General features: G+C 36.8%; 1 protein-coding gene across 1 annotated transcript in view; it reads right to left on the reverse strand.

Moving 5' to 3' along the window:
* Positions 1–7,281: 7,281 nt before the first annotated feature.
* Positions 7,282–27,586, reverse strand: part of LOC112044946 (BAI1-associated protein 3) — an 82,051-nt gene continuing 61,746 nt past the window's right edge. Inside the window, exons 18-24 of the mRNA XM_024080962.2 lie at positions 26,941–27,031; positions 21,425–21,587; positions 16,934–17,159; positions 14,835–15,000; positions 11,903–12,062; positions 11,008–11,242; positions 7,282–8,231 (exon numbers count right to left, since the gene is read on the reverse strand). Coding sequence (XP_023936730.1) covers positions 8,137–8,231; positions 11,008–11,242; positions 11,903–12,062; positions 14,835–15,000; positions 16,934–17,159; positions 21,425–21,587; positions 26,941–27,031 — 1,136 coding nt within the window. The 3' untranslated portion in view covers positions 7,282–8,136. The remainder of the gene's footprint in view (positions 8,232–11,007; positions 11,243–11,902; positions 12,063–14,834; positions 15,001–16,933; positions 17,160–21,424; positions 21,588–26,940; positions 27,032–27,586) is intronic.

Raw genomic sequence — 27,586 nt, forward strand, 5'->3', positions numbered from 1 at the left:
GTGAGGTAAGTGATAGGGTAGTTGACTCATATCAAATTTAATATAAGCAATATTAATTTCGTGTTATTAAAAAGGAATAAAGGTCCGAAATATATCGATATTAATTAATAAAAGTTAAGAATATCATAGAAAACTTCATTAAAATTAGCTATAATGGTGTGAAATCGTGCGCGCAACGCAGAGGGAAGGACTGTGCAAGTTTGAAGTCGGGCGCGCGCCCCTCCTCCCGGCCCGCGCGGATCATGGGGAGTGTAACGAACGAATTTGCCAAGCTGACTGACTGCTTTAAGTAGTTCGTGTATAGTTATTTATTACCCGGCCTTAGTTATTCAGTATATGCGTTTATGCGTGGGTGTAAAGACCTAAAGGCTTTGAGTCTAGCACTTTACACTTATTACCTTTGTCCATAAACGCTGCTGAATTTAGTAAAGGACGCCGATATTTTGCACACATTTATGCACTCCCTGACTAAAAGTTCATTAAAATTCAGGAGAGGATAAATTCAGAGTAAAGTGCCCCGACACTAGGGTCACGCGTTGAATGTCAACCTACCTAAAGTTCATTTTAAATTTTTAGCTTTTGAATATGTGATCATTTTTTTTTTTTAAATAATCCTATGTAAGTACTAAACATACTAATTGTTATTTATACTAATATTATAAAGCTGAAGAGTCCGATTAAAAAAATTCTATCAGTGTTAGATAGCCCATTTATCGAGGAAGGCTACAGGTTATATATTATCTCCGTATTCCTATGGGAACGGGAACCGTGTGGGTGAAACTGCGCGGCGTCAGCTAGTATTAGTATACTGCGTAGGTTCGAATCCGGTCGTGGGCATACACCTCCAGCTGTTCAGTTGTGTGCATTTTAAGAAATTAAATATCACGTGTCTCAAACTGTGAAGAAAAAACATCGTAAGGAAACCTGCATACCAGAGAATTTTCTCAATTACCTTCATCCACCCCGCAGTATCAACCGCGTAAGTTCCCGTTCCCGTAAGAATACGGGGATAAAATATAGCCTATGACATTTATAACGTGGCTTTCTAATAGTTAAAGATATCGGTTCAATAGAACTAGATATTAACCCTACAATACCACAAACTTTACATCTTTTTAATATTAGTAGTGAATACGTAAACAGTTGATACCTATAATTTTTTACTCTCATTTATTTCTCCTTTTTTAAAATTTTTAACAATGTGATACATACAAAATATACAAAACACTATTAAAAAACTTATAAAAAAAAATTTAACCCTCCCGCTGCGGGACATTTGAGTGCCCAAGCAACCGGTGGCCAGGGCTCAAGAGTAAGGAACCTCCTCACAATACGCGCCGTCTTAAGAATCACTGCCTTCTGTATCCAACAGTTAAGCGAAAGCTTCTTAAGGTGTTGGTCGTAGCTTTTCGCTATAAGACCATTGACTGAAACAACAATCGGAACAATAATAGTTGACTCAACATTCCACATGGAATATTATTAAGATACCTATAATATTATTAAGACTAGAAGTTCACACAGGTGCAAACCAATGTGGTTTTCTCGGACTGCCAAAGAGGTAGGTTGCACTTATCCTACTTAGTAGTTACGGAGGTATTTATGTACTTGCAAATTCACCGCAAACCGCTTTATAGAACCTAATTGGGTAGAAGTATCCTATTTATTTTAGGCATATTAGGTGCTTTTCTACCGACGAAAGATTAACAATCCGACGTATATATAACGTGGAATGGAACTAAATTCCACTTCTGATTGTCGAAGGTATACTAAAACACAAGGACTAATATTGAATACTGCGCACTGCTATCGTAGTATGTCTCGATTAGGTTCTACGATATACGTCACGGATGGCAAATACACAAAGTAACATCACCGAATCGATAACTTAACTTACAACTACTGGTCTACCCTCTAATTACCATTATCAACCCATATTCGGCTCACTGCTGAATGAGAGGGGTTAGGCCAATAGTCCACCACGCTGGCCCAATGCGGATTGGCAGACTTCACACACGCAGAGAATTGGGAAAATTCTTTTGTATGCAGGTTTCCTCACGATGTTTTCCTTCACCGTTTGAAACACGTGATATTTAATTACTTGGGGGTTAATAAAATACTCGTTAAAAAGTTGACCTCAATTTATACCTCAGGTTTATACATAACAAAAAATTTAAAATTTTGAAAAGCCCCCGAAGATCACGAATTTATTAATTACACACTCAATCAAATCATCAATATTATTTTTGATTTATCTTTTTTTTTATTTGAGACCCCACTCGAGTATATTTGCAGACATTCGGTTATTCTTCCCCACTTTCACATCCCACAAGTTTTAAACGGCTCAACCGATTTTCATCCCACATGTCTAAAAACACTCGCATATAAGTCACCTTTAATATATAAAAAAAACTTATATTGAAATCGCTTCATCCGTTCGGGAGCTATGGTGCCACAGACAGACTGACATACTCTTATACACTTATCATCATTATCAACCCATATTTGGCTCACTGCTGAGCTCGAGTCTCCTTTAAATGAGAATGAGAGGGATAATTTCAATAGTCCACCACGCTGGCCCAATGCGGATTGGCAGACTTCACACGCGCAGAGAAGTATGAAAATTCTCAGGTATGCAGGTTTCCTCACGATGTTTTCCTTCACCGTTTGAGACACGTGATATTTAATTTCTTAAAATGCACACAACTGAAAAGTTGGAGGTGCATGCCCCAGGCTGGATACGAACCCACGCCCCCCGGTATCGGAAGCAGAGGTCATATCCACTGGGCTATCACGACTCTCAACACAGACTCTATACACTTATAACACCCCTCTTTTGCGTCGGGGGTTAATAACAAAAGGATAACAAAAGAAAATATGAAAACGAAACACTATCCACATAAATATGCATTTATTGTAATTTTACACATTGGCCTCAGCAAACCAAAGAATGTATTTTTATCTATAGTTTTATTAAAGCTAGGAACATGTAGATATATAACAATTGCAATATACATCAATCACAATTTATAACACAATGAATATAGACACTTTGACAATCTACAGCACGGTTCTATAGGGACACTTAATAGCCCGAGGGAGACTCGGAATTTCCCAAGGGATGCTTGATTAAAACCGAAAATTTTGAAAGTGGTTCCTTTACCTTGTCAGTCGAGGATGGCAAACTGAATCTGCGAAACTTCTGTATTTATTATCAATATCAGCCTATCTTAAGTCCACTACAGTTCCAGCTAGGCTCTATAACTCGCAAGTGCGAGTTTCGAATTAACCTCTATCTCTCTCTGTCTAACACGATACTACCTGATGAGAAAGATAGCGGTGAATTTGAAACTCGCATTTGCGAGTTCTATAAAACATCGTTAGGGAATAGCCGTGCTGATCTTCCTTCTTAGATGAAAGGTAGCTACCCATCAGCGTAGCGTGCCTTAGAGGGGCTCTATATCATGGAATCATGGAAGCACCACCAGATGAAGATTGTAGATTACTTTTTACAAATTTTTGCTTTCACACGTAAGGGGCCCTTGTATTCCGGAGGCCCCGTATGTTATGGCTGATACGGCGCTAGCTACGCCCCTGTTTAGACAAGGTTTGGTTTGTAACGATCACTGTCAGATGTAGAGCTTGTGAAATATAAAATTGATAGGTGATTTTGTACATATATAAAAAAAAGTTGTTTCAGAAATTGTTCCAGAAAGATCTTCAAAGAAGAAGAACACTTTATATTATGTAGGTGTATATATGTTATAGTTGTGACAAAGTATACCACATGAAAAAGCTTCACCTTGAAACATCCCCTCAAAAATTCTGAATCCCTCTCGGAATTTTTATTAGATAATAATTTTCGTGTAGCTGAGACAGGATTTTAGTTTTTCAACCTACATATTTTGTGATAATAAAAGTCTTTATTATGCAATAAAGCAATCACGCAATAATTCTGCTGTCCAATTTTTTGAAATGTGAATTTAACAAAATTATATTTTATACGTTATATATGTATATTACGTAAGTTTAACGATAATTTTGATATAATATAAGTCAGATATCGTCACAAAATATTAAAAATAAATTTGTAAGTATTGTTTTTGCCTGGTTCTCCCGTTTCAACTACACGCATAATGTTAGATTACAATAGAAGATTTTTTAACATTTTGCGGAAGAAATCAAAGACTTTCCATAGGTCAATTGTATAGTAAGAAACACCCATAATTAAACTTTATTTATTATGTTTTAATTCAGTATATTTGTTGATAGAAAAATATTTATAATATTATGCTCATTCATTTTATTACTTTTGCATATAGAAGTTTCTACAATTCATGTATGTAGGTACGTAAGCAAAAAATTAAAAGTAAGTGGCAATATTTTCCAAAATATATATTTTTAATTGCGTGTATAAGACTTTTCTTTGTATAGCCTAATTTAAGTTTTAATTGACTTTTGGTATGGTCTAGTTATTTTTGACAGAAGATATTGATATGGTTCAATTACCTTTCGGATATGGTATTTTTTAATGGTTGTCGTAATAGCGTCAAAAAGCAATAAGTAGGGAAGTGTTCTCTACAAGAAATATGTTATAACGATGCTTGCAGAAAAGTACACACGAGTATCAAAAAGCTAAACACCACATGCGCTTTTACGCAGTACTAAGTATTTATTTTTAAAATATGTATTAATATATAGACATCATATAACTCTTGTATCAACTTATCTTTGGCATTAAATAATATAATTTCATATGTAAGGTTTGCGCATTAACTCTTCATTGTAACTTTGATCAATGAATGATTCATTACATTACCTATTTTTTGTAATAAGTAGATTTATAAATTTAATAAGATTTGTTACATTATACTAACAAAAGAATACTTATGAAAGACAAATTCTATTGGTGGAGTAAAAAATGTATTCGTAAGGTGGTAGGTAAACGAAACTAAATATGAAAAACATTGAAAGGAAATATCAAACGTCTTCTAGTATTCCTCTCACGTAGCTCGCGTACGATTTCCTTTAAGATTACTTACACATAATTTCTTATAAGGTGACAGGTTCACGCTTGAATACGATCACACCTGATAAGTGACAACGAACGAACGTATTTGTAAAAATACATTTAGGTAGGTATATCAGTATCATGAGGAAGTAAATCTATTGATGAAGATTGAGGAGGTGAGGTAGAAGTTATCGTATGACAACATTCTGTACAAAGAAATTTTTAGTATTCAGTAAAAAATTAAAAGCTATGTGCTTGGATTGTCAGCTTTTTAAACGGTCGCAGCCTCAAAGAAGCTCCAAATCTACGCGATCAACGCTGGCGTCCCTCAAGGCTTAGTGCTGTCGCCTATGTTGTTCATACTGCATAACATTGATAAATAAATTCGATTTGACTTGTGGATAAACAAATCTCTCAAAGGCTGGAAATTTATTAACAGTGTTGAAAATGACAATGGGCGACGGTAATCCTACTAAGCTAATCCACAGACCCAAATGCTCTTTTTCTTGATTTTATTTGCGGTTATGAAATATTTAAAAAAACATTTGTTTACAACAATAGTTCAATTCAATCTTTAAAAATAGAATATTTATTTTATCTTTAGTAAATTTATGCTCATTAATATTTCCACATATGAAATTTAATTAAAAGAAATAATATATATATAATTTTTTTTCGACAAACCTTACAATGAAAATATGGATAAAAATGCAATTTTTACAAATCCAAGCCAACATAAATAATTTTAAATACACGATATTTTTATATATTCTTACTTTTATTACATATATTTTATTCACTACTTACTTATTAAACATCAAATATACATCTCCATTTATAATAAATTTTGTATACACAGTGAACATATGTCACGTACATTTATAAAATTTAAAATTTTCACAATAACATATAATTAAGTACATTAAATTTAAAAACTAACGATGAAAATCAGTCGTCACAGACAAGGTATACATATACTATATAATATACGTGTTAGGTGAGGGATAAAAAGCTCATCTTAAAGCTTGATGATACGGCACAAAGGTACATGCGACAAATATGCAGAATATAAAGGTAGTGCCCACTTGGTGGATCGGGTCGAAACGCACCATACATTTTGTCTTGATACATTTTATTACTTTTGATTTTCTGATAATGTTATTCTCTCTCTCTCTCTCCAATTTAATTGAAATAGATATTAGACGTGTATAATACAGATAATAATATTTATGAGGAGTAGACAAAGTTCCAATTTTTAAATTCTTATCCTCTTTAAAAAACTATATTCCCTTCTATAATTCACTCTTCCCCACAAGATTTATTTTGTTAAAAGCTAAAGTACGATTCGACTCGTTCCATTGTTAAAGTTTACCTAACATTAAAGAATCATTTCAAATCTGTATAAATTATTGTAACAAAAGGATTCAGTAAAACATTAGACAGGGCGGATCCTGAAGGAAGACACTGCATAATTTCCTCCTGTCATGATGTATAAGAACAGGCATAAGTATGTAAAATACGTGTATTTCTAAATATATGTAGGATCTTAATAATATTATATAGAGTCATAACCAGGTAGGTAGTAGTAGGTTTATCCAACATTCAAAACAGTAGTTAGAACTGAAGTTCTAAGTAGGTAGATTTTTATTACACTCAAACAGTAAAGAAGACACATAGTTACTGAAAATGAAAATATTCTCCAAATATGTTGTGTAATTTCACCCTGCCTACGTTCAACAAAAGTTCTATTTAAATAGAAAAAAATAACATTTTGGCCGAAAATAAATGTAACGGAAATTCAGAACTTTACAAATCGCAAACATCGGTCAACAAATAACTCCGAAAATGTAAGCTACAGTTTTAAGAAAGGAAACCAAATAAAAAAGTATAGACTTGGCGGAGGCAAAACCGTGCCTCCCGTGATATAGAGAAAACAACATTGGAGCAAGCGGATGGCTCAACAAATAGGATGTAGAAAAAGAATACTATCGTCTACTCGTATAAACAGTCCAACACTTCGCAGAAATTGCTAAGGCGTAGGCGGTTAGCTTATTATGCCTTTAATTACACTTTCAACCATAACATTCACACCAAATTACTAACCAGTGACTGTGTATTTGACATTGTGCTTTTAATTAACGCTTTACGGAATACGAAAAGTGCGATTGTTATTGATATGATTTAATTATATAATTATATTAGATTGTTAATATACCAAAGTTTCTGAACACAGCAATGGCGCATGGCGGCGGAAGTATGCATGGCGAGCTGTCACGATAAGCTATAAGTACTAGCAATCCAGTTTAAAGTAGGTACAAGCACTTTTAGAAAAGTTAAGAGTCATATTGTACCTGGAAGAGCCATCAAGAAACTAAAAAGTGGCTTTTGAAAATACTAAGATAAATAATAGTTTGAAATTTTACGTTTTACATCGTCCTATGGTGTGTATTTATTGAAAAAGAGCTAATTGTTTTATGATTTATTGTCATTCAATCAGGCTGTAGACGATAAATTGAAAACCGCAGGCAGGCGTCATCTAGATGTGACGCATTCCTTATATTGCATGAGATATGTTTCCACTTAAGATTTTCCGTTATATTTCTCCTTGGCCATTATTTAAAATAACTGTACAGAGAGAGAAAATACCTATTAATCATTTTAGTAGCCTAAAACTTAGTAAACTTATGAAAAAAGGAAACAAAACTCAAAAAAATATTTACAAAATGTGCATTTCGTGCTTCTACGCTAGAGAAAGTATGTATACAAAATAATAATTACAAGTCTTAAAGTATTTGGTCGGGAGTTTCTACTAGAGTCTAATCTAAGGACATAAGCTCAAAAGGTGCATGCTATACACATAGTAAAAGACAGTTATGAAAGTTTCCACAATATCTCTCAGAAGAACAACACAGTCTTTGTAGTACATACAATTTACATTAATACTGATGTGTACTAACATCTTAAATAAGTATATATTTTTTTTTAATATTCGTTCGAAATAAATACGTAGGTTCACATATAGATCTTTTAAATATATTTCTCTTATATTGTCAAGATTAAAAATGGACGTGTGCTTAGAAGTAAAGAAATGTAAAGTAAAACAGAAAGCTGTTTTTAGTATAGAATTACTGTTCGGCGAAACGTAATCTCTGTTTCTTGACGAAATCGATGGCCAGTTTGTCCGTAGTTCGCGATTCCAAAATCTGCAGGATAGGGTGATCTGTGAAATTTAAATTACTTTTATATAAATATTCTCAATAATTAATAATTAGTAGATATTTTTAAATATATTAAGACTAGCGGACGCCAACGACATTGCGTAGAAACTTCTGACCTTTTAGCTTTCAAGAATTCCGTCACTTTCAACCATTATCCTCATCATTACTTCCGAAAATCGCATGAAAATCCAATAAATCGTTTTTGACTTTATCGTGAAAGACTGACGGCTTAGCGTGCTCTCCCAGGCACCACCAGGGTGTAACCCCACCAACTTCCCGACTCTAAGCTGAAAAGGTGCACTGAGTGCTCGGAGAAAGAAAGAAAACCCAAGTATTTCGTAGCTCGACCCAGGAATGGAACCCGGGACAACTTGATCCGCAGCTATATAAGCTAACCACTGTAGGTAGTTCATAGCTTACGAACTAAAGTTAGACTTTATATAAATACAGATTATGGTATTTTGCTCTTAGGAATAAGGAGATAAAATATAGCCTATAGCACTCGGTGATAGTGTAGCTTACCAACAGTGAAAGAATATTTCAAATCGGTTCAGTAGTTCCAGAGCCTTTTCAAAACATACAAACAAACAATCAAATATTTCCTCTTTATAATATGAGTATAGTATAGAAATATCAATCCTAAGAGTCAAGTAGCAGGATAAAGTCTAAAAGGATGTCGGTAACTTACATAACTTTCCAATCCGTAGATATGAGTTTTCCAATAGAAGTTAAGTACTTATACAACTACTTGTGTCGTCCTACTTTAATAAGCTTATAAGCATTATGACTTTACGATTTAGGTAGGTTTTCATCTTCTTTTTATTATAAATACTAATGATGTCCTCCTGACCAAAGTTTTGCTACAGCGGCCGATCGCATGTAGGGGATAGCTATCTACAAAAGTGATTTTATAGAGTGTGTAGTATTCTACTGTGAAACTGCATCAGTGGCAGGCTATTCTCTAACGATATTTTTATAACTCGCAAGTGCGAGTTTCGAATTCACCTTTATCTCTCTCTGTTTAACACGATACTATAGAATGAGAAAGATAGCGGTGAATTAGAAACTCGCACTTGCGAGTTATACAAAAAAAACGTTAGAGAATAACCCTGCAGTTCGATGGAATGCAGCGGGTAATAGATGAAGCCAGAGCTTTACTTGTTACTTTAGTTTGTTAGTAATAAATAAAGCTAGAGCTTTACTTGTTACTTTAGTTTGTTAGTAATAAATAAAGCTAGAGCTTTACTTGTTACTTTAGTTTGTTAGTAATAAATAAAGCTAGAGCTTTACTTGTTACTTTAGTTTGTTAGTAATAAATAAAGCTAGAGCTTTACTTGTTACTTTAGTTTGTTAGTAATAAATAAAGCTAGAGCTTTACTTGTTACTTTAGTTTGTTAGTAATAAATAAAGCTAGAGCTTTACTTGTTACTTTAGTTTGTTAGTAATAAATAAAGCTAGAGCTTTACTTGTTACTTTAGTTTGTTAGTAATAAATAAAGCTAGAGCTTTACTTGTTACTTTAGTTTGTTAGTAATAAATAAAGCTAGAGCTTTACTTGTTACTTTAGTTTGTTAGTAATAAATAAAGCTAGAGCTTTATTTATTTACCGCGTAATTTCAATTCCACGGATTTCAGCTTCATGGTACGAGTCAGTTGATTTTGCTGTGTACTTACTTCTATCGTGCAACTATACCAGCAGTTCGATAGAACGCAACTTTGTTTGTCTGTGCAACTTTAATTTAAAGGCTGTGTTACCGTTACATTAAATTAAGGCGATTCGATGGGACGTAGAGGGTATAACTTTATTTATTTCTACTGCGCATCTCCGTTTCATGGGTTTCAAGTGCATGATGCGTGTCAGTTGATCTCAGTATTTGTGTAGAAATTCGGTGAGTTAATTTACTTCTAGAGTGCAACTGCATAAGTTGCGGTTTGATGACTTCATGGACAATATCATACAATGGTAAAAGTTAGTTGATATCAATATGTGTGTAGACATTCGTGCATCTACATCAGTATAGCAGTTCGATGGGACGCACCGTGCTTTATTTGTAATATTATGAATATCAACTGCATGGACCATGTCAGTTAAATCAAATCTTTCAAATCAAATCAAATCTCAGCATTTGTGCAGACCTTCGGTGAGTTACGAGTAACTTATTTCTATCGTGCAACTGCATCAGTGGCAGTTCGATGGCACGCAGCGGGTCGGGCGCGGCATGGCAGTTGACGCCGGGCACGCGCGAGAGAGAGATGAACGCTTCGCCGGCGAAGTCGTCCGCGGTCAGCACGTCCTTGTCCCACACCGACATCGCCAGGGAAGCTTGGGGGAACGACACGCTTCCAACGAAAGCAAGTTAACTTACTTCTATCGTGCAACTGCATCAGTGGCAGTTCGATGGGACGCAGCGGGTCGGGCGCGGCATGGCAGTTGACGCCGGGCACGCGCGAGAGAGAGATGAACGCTTCGCCGGCGAAGTCGTCCGCGGTCAGCACGTCCTTGTCCCACACCGACATCGCCAGGGAAGCTTGGGGGAACGACACGCTTCCAACGAAAGCAAGTTAACTTACTTCTATCGTGCAACTGCATCAGTGGCCGTTTGATGGACGCCCGCAGCGGGTCGGGCGCGGCATGGCAGTTGACGCCGGGCACGCGCGAGAGAGAGATGAATGCTTCGCCGGCGAAGTCGACCGCCGTCAGTACGTCCTTGTCCCACACCGACATCGCCAGGGAAGCTTGGGGGAACGACACGCTTCCAACGAAAGCAAGTTAACTTACTTCTATCGTGCAACTGCATCAGTGGCAGTTCGATGGGACGCAGCGGGTCGGGCGCGGCATGGCAGTTGACACCGGGCACGCGCGAGAGAGAGATGAATGCTTCGCCGGCGAAGTCGTCCGCCGTCAGCACGTCCTTGTCCCACACCGACATCGCCAGTGTAGCTTGTGGCGACCGACACGCTTCCAACGACACGCCAAATTCGAAGCATTCGTCCCAAATAGGGTTCAGTGTTTTCTGTGTGAAATATTACAATATATCTTACCAATCTTCAATAGTTACAGGTTATGGGACAGGACTCAATACAAGACGTTATGGGTTTGATCCCCGCCTGGTCTATCTACTATAGTGTTTTTCAGATAGCAGGGGTGCGGTGACAGTTGCCTGTAAGATGTTCATAATACTACTATTATCGTGAATCGCGGCAAACTTTCAAGAGTGAAACGAACTGTCACCCGCACCATCCTACATGAAACGAACTGTAGTGTCGTAAACTACCACATTTTTTTCGACTTAGGTACTCTGTACCGAATCTTAAATCTATATTTTGGACGGACTAAGTATTGACCATTAATATAGTAAGGTCACATTAAACGCAAGTTATACCATAAATAATACGATGATTTTGAAAATCGATATAATAGTTTCGATATTATTACACTTATTATTAGCTAAATTAAAGCTCGGTCCTATTACGACAATAAAACAATAAATAAATATAAAACAGCCAATTATAAGTTATACATAAAAAGGGTCATGTAAATTAAAATGGTAATAACCAGCCAATTCACTAACCAGCATAAATAAACTTTGTTATAATAATGTAAGTATAAGCCGTATTTAAATAATATGGATAATTTTAGATTTTTTTATTACAAAAAAAAAAAAATAACCAACCTTTTGTACGTTTGTGATTTGCTCGTGGGTCTTCGGGAAGAGCCGCTTGGGCAATAGCTCTAGCACAACGAAGGGGTCACTTAAGCCGTTCGGATCAAGCGGAATCACGTCCCTTGCCGACAGTACTTCGACACACAGCGAGTCGTGATTGAAGTACACTCTGCAACACAAATAAACTGTAAACAATTGTAATCTTGGACGTTGGGGTCATGCGGCGATAGAATGGCGACCCCGCACTAGAGAGCGCAGTGTTAGTCGACCCCTCACCAGGTGGACTGACAACGTTAAGCGAGTCGCAGGGATTCGCTGGATGCAGGCGTATCGGAATCGTGATGTTTGGAAGTCCCTACAAAAGGCCTGTCATGCAGTGCACGCCCATCAGCTGATATGATGATGATGATGATGATGATGATGATGATTTTTTTTATTCTCTACAAGTTAGCCCTTGACTAGAAGTGACCCTGATGGTAATTGATGATGCAATCAAAGGTGGAAACGGGCTAACTTGTTAAGAGTAAGATGAAAATTCACACTCTTTTCGGTGTCTACACGCCGTCTTCGCCTATAGGGTGGTACGAGTAACTAGCCACGGCCGAAGTCTCCCACCATCCAGACCTGGACCAATTAAGAAAACCTCGAATTAACATGCTCTCTAAGGGACACGATTGTAATATCACTAACTCGGGGCTGAGAATTTTAACTGATAATTACTTAGAAGAAAGAAAATCTCGTATCTCTTATTTACTATTATCCCTGTGGAGAAGTAGCTTGAGTAATTAACTCCATATAACATTAGCTTATTTGTCAGTGAAAGTCTCGTCAAAGACAAGTCGGAACAAGAACACAGACAAAATTCATTGAAGTTGTTATTATTTTTAAAAAGTACCGTATATACTTTAATTTATTTAGTGAAAAGGAGTAAATTTAAAGGTACAAACAATCAATTACGTCAATTCCATTTCCAGCTTTTAACTAAAAATGTTATATTCATGGATACAACAGAACAATAGGCATCGATATGCACGAGTAAAAAACTGACAGTGCGGTTAGTTCAAAAAGGAATTTTTGGTCGAAACGTTGAATTGCGTAGCAAAGTGATTTCAACTGCAACAGTTGAAAAATATTGCATGGAATTTTTTTTCGGTAGGTTTCATATAGTTTAAACAATAGAAAGAGATTGAGCAAAGAATTTTCGTATTTGGAAATCAAAAAATTTCAAAAATCGATTGACATACAAACAGAACAGAGAGAGATAGAGGTGAATTCGAAACTCGCGCTTGCGATTTATAGAAATATCGTTAAGGTCGCCTTTGAAGGTGAATTATTCACACGTTTCTGAAAAGCAAACGGCAGTACCCACGCGGCATACTATACAAGTCATGTACGCAGTGACCAACACACGATCAATTATAGTCGTGGGTGCTACAGAAACGTGAGAATAATTGACCGTTAGTGGCTAGCATTAGAGAATAGCCTAGCTGAGCCGCCTGAATCCAGTGATTCCTTGCGACTCGCTTGATGTCGGCAGTCCACAGTGGGGGGGGGGGGGTCGAATAATAATATATTCCCGTATTTTCAACTGTAAAAAGCCATCGCTTTTTATTTATGCGAACAATGCAATTCCAAAGTTAAACTGACTTGTTTAAACAGAAATTTTAGCTAAGTAAGTAATTGTCGTTTCCAGATCAATTGATTAAACTCTGGCGAGTACAAAGACAGCTTTGTAGAGAATTACAATTTAATTACAGTTTGTAAGTCTTTGATCCTAATCATTTTATAGGTGAACGCTGTTTCATGAAAGTTACGTACTAACTCGTGCTTTGTGAAACCCTAGCTTCCTGTAAACCCTTAAGATAAGACAAAAAGTAACTTTAAAGTACTTATTTAAAAGCAAATGTAAATACTTAAAGGATTGTTTTTCGTAGTAATAATTAGTAAAAAATATTTTTTAGGTAATTTTAAAGGATTGTTTTGTTTATAATAATTATAAAATGTAATTTTGGTGTAGCCCATTTTGTTCAAATTCGATAAGTCGTTCAAACGTTACGAGTGGGTTTCATAGCTAAATACACACACATACACACACAACAGACAGCTACGTCATAAAAATAGCTCAGCTTAGCTCAAATCGTCGATAATTGATGAAAACTCGATTATAAAAAACGAGATGAAATAATAAAAAAATTGACGGCCGCGTGGCGCAGTGACCCTGCTTTCTGCATCTACGGCCGTGGGTTTGATTCCCACAACTGGAAAATATTTGTGTGATGAGCATGAGTGTTTTCCAGTGTCTGTGTGTATTTATACATTATATAAGTATTTATATGTAGTATATAATTGTATATTAATATTATAATCTATCTTAGCACCCATAACACAAGCTACTCTGTATGCTTACTTTGGGGCCAGATAGTGATGTGTATTGTTCAAGTATATTTATTTATTTATTTAACTATATGTATACAGTACTAAGTAGTGGTAGGTGATAACCAACGACCATTTAATACCATTGGAATGAACTAATGGGGAGTTAAAAATAATACATTAAAAACTGCATTGTATTATTTTAACTCCCTATTACTACTAAGAAAGAAGTATATTACTACTTTTACTTTTGACGGCCTCCGTGGCGCAGTGGTATGCGCGGTGGATTTACAAGACGGAGGTCCTGGGTTCGATCCCCGGCTGGGCCGATTGAGGTTTTCTTAATTGGTCCAGGTCTGGCTGGTGGGAGGCTTCGGCCTTGGCTAGTTACTACCCTACCGACAAAGACGTACCGCCAAGCGATGTCGTGTAGAAACCGAAAGGGGTGTGGATTTTATATCTCCTCCTAACAAGTTATCCCGCCTCCATCTTAGACTGCATCATCACTTACCATCAGGTGTGATTATAGGCTACCTTGTAAAGAAAAAAAAAAAAAAATTGAACTTACCGAACTAGAATGGACCCGTATGGTGATGGCATAGGCGTCCGTGTCTGCTCCATCAATCTATCAGCTAGCCACCGCTCCAAGAGCTCTTCGGTCGGAGCCTGGTGGTACTGCATCCTCTGTTCCAGCCGGAGCCATTCGGCGTTGTGAACTTCTGTCATCGGCAAACCTGGTCATTGCAGTCAAATATTCAGTACAGTTTCTTCGTGGCCATAGGGTAATGACAGTTTATTAAAATGCTAATAGTAATAATAGAGATCCGTGACTGCACTTTCAAACGGTAAAGACTGTTACGGACAGCATCGATAACGTGAGTCTCAAAACGTAGAGATGCGTCAAAAACAACCCCTAAATTACGTGCTTCATTAACTTTTTCTATGTTGCTGTTGTTCATTGTAATGCTAGGATTAAGCGCGTGTATTTTATTAATCATTGATTTAGAGCCAAGAACCATATATTTAGATTTTGTGGGATTTAATACTAAGAATTTTTTTGCCAGAATAAAAAAAACCAAAATTTTTTTTGACCATAAATAAATTTGCTCTTAGTCAGTATTGTTTTAAACTCGCATCTGCTGTATCTTTTGGATCAAATGAAATATAGTATATAAATATATATACAATTGCGTGTCATCGGCATAAAGATGACACGAACAGTGCTTTATACAGTTTATGATATCAACAGTATAAATTGCAAATATGAGTAGGCCAAGCATGGAGCCTAGCCTAGTAACAAACATTCATACCATCAGTTTTTTACAAATCTCGGGAAACTGTGATTTTTGCGAGAAAGCCTATGTGTTAATCAAAACAATCAAACATCCATACTAACTTTTACGTTTATAATATTAAGTAGAATAAATTCTGGCAAATAAATAGTTTAAATTTGAATTTGAATCTTTAACATACCTTCTACCGTACCATATCGTACCTAACTGTTTAAATTGTAAAATTAGTATCTAATCTTCCATGCAGTGCAGTAAATAGTTAATTTTCTCGGTTTATGATTTAGGATTGAGATTAATCTCGACTGTTTCTGTGAGGCGCTCGAGTAAACATCGCTAGTTATGAACTATACCCACATGTGTAACGAATGAGGATATTACTGGTAAATTGCTCAAGTTGCCAGACGGCAAACGTACGAATAAATATTGCCGAAGTTAATATTATTTTACTAAATTGGAGTTTAAAAACATTAAAAGTTTTCGTAAGTGAGCTAATTAAGAAAGTTCTGTCTGTTTAAAACATTTAAATGTAAGAAAAAAAAAACAGGTACTCCTTGCAAAGTTTTTTAAATTCATAGACGTTCTATTATGCTAGCCATTGACGATCAAGTATACCCACGTTTCTGCAGCGCTGCCCGCAGCGAAGACGTTTCATTTATGCGTCAAGTCAAGCCGTCATGCACGCAGCGACCAACACACGATCAGTTATAGCCGTGGGTGCTGCAGAAACTGGGTATGCCTAGTTTACCTATAAGTTATAATTTTAACTGCTTCCGTGATGCAGTGGTATGCGCAAGACGGAGGTCCAGACGTACCACAAAGTGATTTAGTGTTTCGATACGATGTCGTGTAGAAACCGAAAGGGGTGTGGATTTTCATCCTCCTCCAATCGCTTCTATCTTAGATTGCATCATTCCTTACTATAAGATGAGATTGTAGTCAAGGGTAAACTTGTAAAGAATAAAAAAAATACCGTCCGCCTTTTTTATCTAGGACCACCACCAATTTCCTAAATTAAAAAAAAAACAGGTTTCTTGAACAAAAATCAATATTTCGTAGTCCGACCGGGACTCAACCCACTAGGTTATTACCCGAAATCATAGCCCCGTGGGTTGGGGGTCTAATAAAGCTTTACCACTTAATCAACAAGATACATCAACATATTCCTAAAGCACAAAGGACAAAATGTCAGATATCTCGATCATACCTTTTTCCTCATCGTGGAAGAATTCAGTGAAGAGATTCAAGGCTTCCCTGAGTTTTTGGTAGTAGACTCTTCTATACAGGCTTCTCAGCACCTCCCCATCACTTATGGTTTACCTACCTCAAAAGCACAAATATCAAAATGTCTGACAAAATTTTGTAAGTTAGAACGTACCTTTTCCCTCAGCGTGGAAGAATTCAGCGAGGAGATCCAAGGCTTCTCTGAGCCTGTGGTGGTACACTCTTGGCTTCTCAGCACCTCCAGCATCAGCCTGCGCCGACACCTCCTTGAGCACAGCACTCCAGCAGCCAGCGAGAGCTCGGATGAACACCCGCGGTAACAACCAGGTGTTCAAAGACGACAGATGTTGATCCAGGAATTCCAGAAGTGGGGTTATAGCCTGAACAACAAACATGTTTATGACTCAACTAGCGAATTTCCGTGACTTCATCCGCGTGGAAACCTTACGACTACAACCGATAATTTCTAATGGTGGTAATAATAGTCGAAAACTTAAAATTAAGGTTACGAGGGTTCCAAACTTGGCTTGGTCCGACAAGAGCCCACAACAAACTCAGCTAAGGTTTATTTTATTGTTTACCACCATTTTATAAACTTATTTAAAACTAAGCACACGGTCGTATACAGTTTAACACCAAGATTTTTTATCATTTATATAATCATTAATACTATAATAAGACTTTCCTAAAAGCTTGCGTTTAATAAACACTTTGCGTTTAATAAACATCGCATTAAACGAATCAATCAATTATTAAGTGTGCGGCAGATCTCAGAATACTTTTCGAATTCTTTCGTCTACGTGGGCCTTATGGCTGGCCACTGGTATGAAACTAGGGGCAACTCACGAGAATCATGTGAGTTTTAAGCATTTTCAATTTCAGAGTCAGCAGTTATGCTTAGAAAATCTGTATTATTCAGATTTTAAAAGTATCATTTTATTTGACAATTCCAATTCCAGGTAACAGCGCTATTTAGGCAAAGACGTAATAAAAAGTCCAGACAGCATATCCTGAATTAAAAAATGACAAAACCCAATTCGCTTATACGTAGACATGAAACAAGAACATGAAGATGCACATAATGAAGACAGACCGATCGCCATTAGTTTCCTTTAACTTGCAATGCACTTCCCATTCACACATAGATACTCGGCGCCATTATGGTGCTTCAGTTGTTTGACAGCGAGATACCGTCTGCCTATTTTATAAGTCTATGTATATAGGAACAAATTATACGAATTGCCGAGCGTTCGTAACTTTTATAAGTATTATAAAGTATCGGCAAAGGAATAAAGTGTTCAGAACACCTGTTCACAGATATTGAACATGGATTATTATGCCGCACTTGAAATTCAAGTCTACTTGAAGCTGTATTGATTTATTAACAAACAAGAAGACGCTATTAATCATTTTATATCATTAAGCAAGTAAAATAGCGTAAGTAAAGATGATGATGACGTATGGAGCGGACGTGACGTGTGGACACTGACGATTGGTCTTATCCACAAATTTAAAGTCGCTCAGCGAGCTATGGAGAGGGCTATTTTAGGAGTCTCTCTGAAGGGTAAAATCCGGAACGAGGAAATCCGTAGGAGAACGAAAATAATTGATGTAGCCCAAAGGATAAGCAAATTGAAGTGCCAGTGGGCGGGCCATATCTGTCGTAGAACAGATGGCCGCTGGGGCAGACGTGTTCTGGAGTGGAGACCGCGTACCAGCAAACACAGTGTAGGACGCCCTCCAGCTAGACGACATCAAGAAGGTAGTGGGAAGTGGCTGGATGAGGAAGGCGGAGGATCGTGTGTGGTAGCGCGCTCTCGGAAAGGCCTATGTCCAGCAGTGGACGAATACAGGATGTTGATGAAGTAAAATAGCGCTAAAAATTAAAATTAAACAACCTTCTTAAAATGTCTCCTGTGATATCTATATTAAAAAGTTACTAGTATCTATGCATGTCTGTCTCTACGGATAAAAAGTATCAAATTCGATTGCAATATCATGCATCGATTTCCATATAATACGCCTCGAGGATCGACGGAACTTAATGGTGGCGAGAAAAAACTAAAAGTGCTTCGTGCGCCGGTTATTAGTTCTATAAAGTTATAATGGCACGGGATCAAAGCTTCAGGATGAAACGTGACCTGATATTGCATGGAAGTCTATTGCATACCTAGTAGCAAAAGTACACGATACGTTGGAATAAATAAACTCATCATTAGCCATAGATTTATAACACATAGACACTGTTAGTCGCAGGATTCGTAAGCCGTTTTATGTGGCCCGAAATGGGAGCCCTTAACGAATCGCTACGCTATGATAAGTACGCTTGTGTGAGTGTCGGCGAAGGTAATTAGCTTAGCTTTTATGCTCACATAGTCACAGAAGTGTCTTACGTTTGGAGTGAAAAATTGTTAGGTGTTACGGGTCTATAAGGTTATTAGTCTAAGTCTATTTTAACAGCCCACTTATGGGTCAAGCCTCCCTCCGTCCACTGCGGTATTACAGACTTAGGGGGATTATGTTTGATATTGATGATAACTATCAGATAATGACTGGGACACGGGGGTGTTCGTTATTAACCCATATTTGGCTCACTGCTGAGCTCGAGTCTCCTATCAGATTGAGAGGGGTTAGTCTTAGTCCACCACGCTGACATATTGAAATTGGTGGTGTTACATGGGGGTGGAATACTACCAATTTTTCAACTTCAGGTTGGGAATTTTTATTAACCTCTTGACTCCTAAATGGACGACCGGTCGCCCATCGTATCCGTTACGTGACATGTAAAAAAATATAAAGTAAACTAAGGGCAATAGCGAGCACAGTATCATGCTCCACGCGATAGAGGAATATAAAGATTTTTTTATCGAAAAGCCCGTCTGCGTTGGCTTCTTCAACGCAGACGGGCTTTTCGATAAAATACTCGCGGGCAGCGAATGGTTAAGAAGTTCATAGCCACCCAGGATTTGAACCCAGAATCTTGTGATCCGAAGCCACACGAACCACTGAGTTGACGAGGCATTATGCATATATGTATACTATGCACAAAAATCAAGGGAGCAGAAAAAAAAATCCAAATTTTTGGGGGATTTTCAACAGGCTGTAACTTATACAAAAATGGTCGTACAGCAAAAAAATAAAAAGCAAATTGTAGCTCTAAGTGTTTAGTTTTTGGAGCTGAGTTTGAAAATTTTTTTTGAAAATATTTTTCGAGTAATCATAAGAAAACCACCGAAAAAAAATTTTCGAAATTTTTTTGGTATTTTTTTTTAATCTACGGACGTGGAAAAAATTTTTTCGACTCAACCTCCATATGGACCGGATGGCTTGTTTATTCAGATTTAATTTAGTTTTTTTTAAATCTCGATACGAGCATTTCTCGCTGAGAAATCGATGTTTGAATGGAAAAAGATCATTTTGTCTTTGATTACCAATATCTCAGCAACCAATGATTGCACAAAAATTTTGAGGTTGGTTTTACAAACTTGAATAAATTTTCTACAAGGATTGGCAATTGAATTTTGAAAAAAAAATTTTTTTCAATCATTACATGAATTTGAAAAAGCATGCAAAAAAGGGCTTTTTGTCGTTTTTTGGAAAATCAAGCGCCCAATCAAAAATATTGCGGAAACCACTGACGTTAAGTGTGCCTTTTACTGTTCAATATACCCACAAAAACCCTACAAAGTTTCAATTCAATCCAGCCAACCGTTTTTTTTTCCCACTTGATCGAATTTTTGAAAAAATTAAAGGAGCAAGAATTTAGGTCTGAAAATGTCATAATTTTTTTTTTCTTTAATTTTTCAAGTCACTAATAGAGAATTGAGAGAAAAATTAAAAAAAAAAAATTTTTCATTTTTGATAAAAATTATGACATTTTCAGAGCGAAATTCTTAATTTTCGTAATCAAAGACAAAATGATCTTTTTCCATTCAAACATCGATATCTCAGCGAGAAATGCTCGTATCGAGATTAAAAAAACAAAATTAAATCTGAATAAACAAGCTATCCGGTCCATATGGAGGTTGAGTCGAAAAAATTTTTTCCACGTCCGTAGATTAAAAAAAAACCCAAAAAAATTTCGAAATATTTTTTTTCGGTGGTTTTCTTATGATTACTCGAAAAATATTTTCAAAAAAAAATTTTCAAACTCAGATCCAAAAACTAAACACTTAGAGCTACAATTTGCTTTTTATTTTTTTGCTGTACGACCATTTTTGTATAAGTTACAGCCTGTTGAAAATCCCCTAAAAATTTGGATTTTTTTTCTGCTCCCTTAATTTTTGTGCATAGTATATTTGATAGCATATAATAAACTAGTACCTGGATGATCGAGCTTGGGTCAGTATTTTTTTGTACGTTGTCTAAAAATTAATGTGAAAAAAAAATTAAAATGAAAATTGTTGGATATTTTTCTGAGAATCAGATTATTATATACTTATACCCGCATACACGAATTGCTAGTTTAAAGCTGTATTTTCATTATTATATTACATACGTTATGAAATTTTAAGATAAAATAATAAAGTTTATGTCTGAGATGCCTTGAAGCTATGGTTGTATTTATGTTTAGAGCATAGAATACATACATAATAGTACAAGTAGTTAAAGTTAGCTTACGTTGCTTAAATGTCGGCGACTGTACCTGTGGTGTAGGCAGCGTGTCGGGCGACCAGGCGAGGTGGAAGACCGCCTTGCGCAAGGGCGGTCGGGCGCGCGCCGCTAGCGGGGCGGCAGCGCGCGTGGCTCTAGAGTCCAGCGTGCCGAGAGCACCGCGCACCAACTGCCGCGCGTTCTCGTCGTTTGCACTACGATGTATAATAATCATCAAAGACATGGTTTTTAAGTAAGGTAAGCACTAGAGTAGGGTTGCGTGATATCCCAAAGGATGTGACCTCTGCATCCGATTCCGGAGGGTGTGGGTTCGGGGCATGCATCTCCGACTTTTCAGTTGTGTGCATTTTAAGAAATTAAATACCACGTGTCTCAAACGGCAAAGGAAAACATCGTGAGGAAGCCTGCATGCACCTGAGAATTTTATTAATTCTCTGCGTGTGTTTAGTCTGCCAATCCGCATTGGGTCAGCGTGGTGAACTATTAGCCTAAGCCTCCTCATTCTAAGAGGAGACTCGCGCACAAAAGAGAGCTGAATATGGGTTGCTAATGATGAAGCACTAGACGTTACAAATTAAACACATTGGAAAATCTTAGACTTAATATGAGTCATCTATGAAATGTATTCTAAAGATCATTATCATTATCAGTCTATTTGAACGGCCCACTGTAGGGGTAGGCCTACCTCATTTTAAGAAAGGGGATATAGAGTTGGTTGGCTATTGATGATTATATTTGTCTTTGTAACGATCACTATCAAAATGTTAATTAAAGTAATGTATGATGACCAAAATCGATGGCTCACAGTATTCTCCGAGGCACGTTGTATAACATCAGAAACTTCCCACCTCCGGAGAGAGAATGTTTACTAAGAATTTCTTAGAGGAAGACACAACCGAGGGTTTCCATGAGCGGAACCAAAGAGGCAGTTGGATCACTCATCATCTCAGATCATAATAGGACCAGTATCGCACCCAAATTCACGAACAAAATTGTCTGTCATTATCTGAGGAAAAAGAGCTTAGTTTTGGTATAGAATATCTTAAACAAAACTTCATCGATTGTTCATATATAGACTCCGGTATGAAAAAAAATATTGCCAGTAAAATGCGATGAACGAATGGCAGCGTTACGTTTTTATGCGCAACCTATTCTGCGCACCTTTCACCGTGCTCTGCCACTTTTCAGGCATGTGTATTGACATGTACATAATGTATGCTGCGGGGCAACATACACCTATTTAGACAGTCGATCTGAAAGAGTAAACTGCATTCGTGCGTCGGAGCTGACATCATTCAACTACACAAAAAGGTATTATTCCGGAGCTCTTTAACCGACGAACACGATTACAACTATGAAACATCGATACTATAGAGACAGTTTTTATAATCGCATTAGATCGTTGATCATATACTGTGACAGAAAAGTAACGTCTAGCGAGGCAGGTCCTATACAATAATTGGTCTGAGTTCATCACGTCATATCGCATTACACTACATTGCAATAATATTACAAGCAAATAACAACAAGCTTGTCAGTTTCAACGTTCAATCGAATACAAGTTACAACGTATACAAACATAACATCAACAGCAGCCCAGTTCAGTAATTGGATGGGTTTCTAATTTTGGAGGACTTAATTTGACGTTCAACCCCTTTTCCGTGCTTCAGAGATGACGTAAAAGCGGCATTATTACCTACCTTTTAATGGTGGTTATAGCACAGAGAAATACATATATGTAGTTTTAGTAAGTCAGATTCTATGGTTATTTGGCTCACTCATAGTGATTAGGCTAATCGTCCATCATGTTGGCCCAATACGAATTGGCAAACTTCACACAGAGAGAATTAAGAAAACTCTCAGGTATACCGTTTTCCACACAATGTTTTTTCTTCACCTATGAGACACGTGGAATTTAAATTCTTAAAATGCACATAACTAAAATGTTAGAGGTGCGTGCTCCAGACCGGATTCGAACTTACGCCCTCCAAATCGAAGGCAGAGGTCATATCCACTGAGCTATCGTGGCCCCCAATCAAGTATATGAAGCCTAACCCCTGAGGCTGGTATGACAGTAGTGATTAATGGATAATACTCGGTTGTCGCTATAGTTTCCAAGAAAATGAAAGAAAGAAAATACAAATAGGATCCTACAGGAGGCTCACATTTGTCTCCCGCCGTAATACGAGTGCCTCTAGAAATGTTTCACGAAGATATTTCATCCCATTGTATTTTCCCATGCACATAATATGAGTACTCCGACGGCAAAGAGTAATTCTATCCATAAAATAGGTAAAAGGTAACTCTACCTTTATTACAAAAAAGTGGCTACATAAAATATCATCAAGTTGTCATTTCTGTCAAAAACGTAAAAACAACCTTTTACCCGACTACGGCAAAGCGTAAAAGAAGAGTTATATACATTTATTTTACTAGAATAACCAACAGCTTTATTTAGCAGTCTTATATGTATGTTTGCACTTACTCGCACTAAATATTCCTAATTGACACTTAAACTATTAAGCTACTATTACACATGCTCATTTCAAGCACGAAAGCATGCTACTATTGAGCAGTTGCTACTTATTAGCATGTGTATCGCAACATTGCTAATAATGAGCATGCTTATTTCGACCTTCTTCAAGAATCAACAGTCGTGCGATTTATGAGAATGCTACTTGCTGCGCGGGTGGAAGGGGGCGTGCTTTTAGCGCGTCTGAACAGGTTTGCTTATTGAGTATGCTAGTGGATCAGCATTGCTATTCTGTATTCTCTTCACCTTCATCTCTCCCTGTCTAACACGATACTATAGACAGAGAGCGATAGATACAATTTAGCATGTGTAATTGGAATGTTTGCTTTGAGTGTGCTTATTCAGGAGCATACTTAAAAATAGCATGCTTATTGTTATTGCTAATGCTAGCAAATGTAAACTGATGATAAGCATGCTCGTATGGAGCATACTTAATAGCACGTTCGTAGCATGCTATTTTAGAGCATGCGTAACAGTACCTTTAATCCAATTTTATTTTATACTATATATAGTTTTAAAAGTTGTCTAGAAATGTTAAGTCTACAATTACTTTCTGGCGGACAAAGTTGTGGGTATCCGCTAGTAGGTATTTATTAAAACGCAGTGTAATGGTAGGCGTAGATCCAAACCGTACGTATCGCATCAAACGGATTTTAGTATTCTTTGTTTATTTTAGTCATACAAGTGCGTCCACTGATCCGCATCGTATGGATCGCGTCGAACGGATTATTTTTTTAAAGAATTTTGCCATATCTTTTTAAATATGACCAATATTCCCATTCCCCTCCAACTAGTCGGGAATACAGTCTGTATTAGGAGTGGGTACGACAATAGATCCACGGGGATTGAACCACCACCCCTCGGTGATGAATCCGACCGCTTTTACCGTTGAGCTATTGAGGATTTTATCTACCGAAAAATGTAAAATTCGGTTGATGCGATACGTACGATGTGGATATGTGGACGACTAGGTTTGGTCGACAGCTCACTATGTTAAGAGTGTGCAATATGTAATTTGGTTGTTACAAATGGTTCTGGATCTCAGATTCTGGAAAAGTTAGGAGCCTGATATTTGGGTAAATGATATTTCAAAGTGTTATGACTATACAAAATACACAATTTGTAAAACTTTTCTCGATAGTTTATTTTTTTGAAAAATACTTGTTTTGCTCACATTTTGCTTTCAATCTCAGGAATTTCTTCTTGAATTTTTGTTTTGTATAGAAAATTAGGTAAATATCTTGAACATGACCATTTTGTTTTTCGTTATGTTGTTTAATTTACTTGCAATTAGGTAAAAATGGTTTTGGCGCTCACGTCATAAAATTTGCGTCGTGCGTCAATTGCTCCGTCGTCCGTCATAATTCGGCGTCTCGTTTGCGTTTCGAATTTTATCCATATCGTACCGACGCGCTGCGCGCTCTTAACTGGCGACTAATAGCAAAACTATTTACTTCTAAAGTACAATTTGAAATAAACATCTCTACTAATATCCAATACATAATAACCTTCGATGTAACCTTTCGCGTGAGTACACGTGCAAAGTGTCTCTTTTCATATAAGTATTTCCTACAAACGGCTAAGGAAACTACGTTGAACTCAACTGCGAGTAGGATAGCAAAGGAAATGTGGAAATGCGAGCGACTCAATAGTTTTCCTTTCGAGCGTGAACAGTTGTCCTTCAAGTTTAAAGTAGTGATGTGAAATGAGGAACGATAGATTTGTTTTTCTCATACATGCTTGGAAATTCGAACATTATTTTGACAACCTTCTTTGAGATAAATCGAACTTGCTGTACTGGTCGAGCAGCGGGCGGCAATAGTTGTATGAAAATCCATATCGTCGTGTTTAGCGGCCAAATAAATTACTATGTAAAATCATATCTGTCGTGTAATTTAAAAATGGAACGATCTTCTACTCCGCAACATGGTGACCAAAGAGGTAACTTGTTAAAGGTTTAATTTAAATTTCGAACTGGCTTTCACATAAAAAGCTGTTTATTGAAAAAAAAATACTTTGGCGCGTAAAATAGTATTGTTATTAGTTGTTCGTCAACTTCATCATTGGTTTTAAATACAATTTTAAGAATTGTACATAACATTCAATAACTGAACTTTCAAATAAAAATTCTGAATACTTATTGATGGCCTCCGTGGCGCAGCGGTATGCGTGGTGGATTTACAAAACGGAGGTCCTGGGTTCGATTCCCCGGCTGGGCAGATTGAGATTTTCTTAATTGGTCCAGGTCTGGCTGGTGGGAGGCTTCGTCCGTGGCTAGTTACCACCCTACCAGCAAAGACGTACCACCAAGCAAATTTAGCATTTCGATAGATTTAGCATAGCGTTACGATGCCGTGTAGAAACCGAAAGGGTTGTGAATTTTCATCCTCCTCAATATTATTATTATTCTTTACACTTGGTATGTAACATCTCATCTGATGGTAAGTGATAAGATGGAAGCGGGCTAACTTGTTAGAAACTAAGCACACAGTCGTATATCTTTTTTATCATTAACACTATAATAAGCCTTTCCCAAAAGCTTGCGTTTAAGAACACTTTGAAATTTTTGAGAGACATTCCAGTAGCTTCATGTGGTAGTTTATTATAAAAACGTATGCAATTGCTCTTAAAAGAATTACTAATTTTTTCTAACCTAGTATGGTGTGCAACAATTTTATTTTTATTTCTGACATTAATGTTATTGCAATCACACCTTCTTTTAAAATTGCCTATGTTTTTATGTACATAAAATATCGGATTTTAATGATCGTTATCATTAACAACTGATAGTGGCCGACCGGAACCGCTAGCTAAACGTGTTATCCGAGACACGACAAACTTACTAAAACTACATTTCCAGTCTGAAAGTTTTTTACAAGAAAGAAAATCTCACTAAATCATATAACAACCATATCCAAGATTCGAGCATCAAGATATGAAACCCATTATTAATTAGTAAATATACATATATGTATATATAATTGTATGTATATATGAATATAATTGTCACTTACATATGGTCGTCGTCATACTCGCAGAGCGAGCGGCGCACATACTCCAGGTTGTTCACGATCGTGCATATCTCCTCGGTCGATTTGTTCTGCCCTGTAATGTTTGTATGTATTAAGCTGGTATCACACTTGTACGGGTGACCTGTACGGGCTCACGGAGCGGACGACCACAGACACAATAGCTAATTTCTACAGGGAACAGTATCTTTGATGATGATGAGGATCAGTATTTTTGAATTCAATTTAGATAAATGATTTATAACAATATAATACACGTCGTCGGGTATTTGTCTATACCTTACATTTTGGAGCCATTTTTTACAGACAACAATAATATAATATGTTCAATTGTTCAGTCAGCAAGTATTTAAAAAAAATTATGTTCAGCGAAAATTAAATTTCAATTGTGCAAACTAGTGAATTGAGAGACGGCAACCACTTATTTTTACATTTTTTTAATTATTTTCTTTCAGTACATTCAAAACATAAATTGCTGCAATTTGCTAACATAAATTAATTAAAACTTATTACCAATAGTTAATTATAGTCACGATTAAATTTTGTTGGGTAATCCGACTACAATGCACCTATTATATTGCAGAAATCTACCCCCGGATCATTCATAAGGCGCGATTTACGCGACTGGTTC

The sequence above is a fragment of the Bicyclus anynana genome, chromosome 15 (assembly GCF_947172395.1).
Source record: "Bicyclus anynana chromosome 15, ilBicAnyn1.1, whole genome shotgun sequence".
Lineage (NCBI taxonomy): Eukaryota > Metazoa > Arthropoda > Insecta > Lepidoptera > Nymphalidae > Bicyclus > Bicyclus anynana.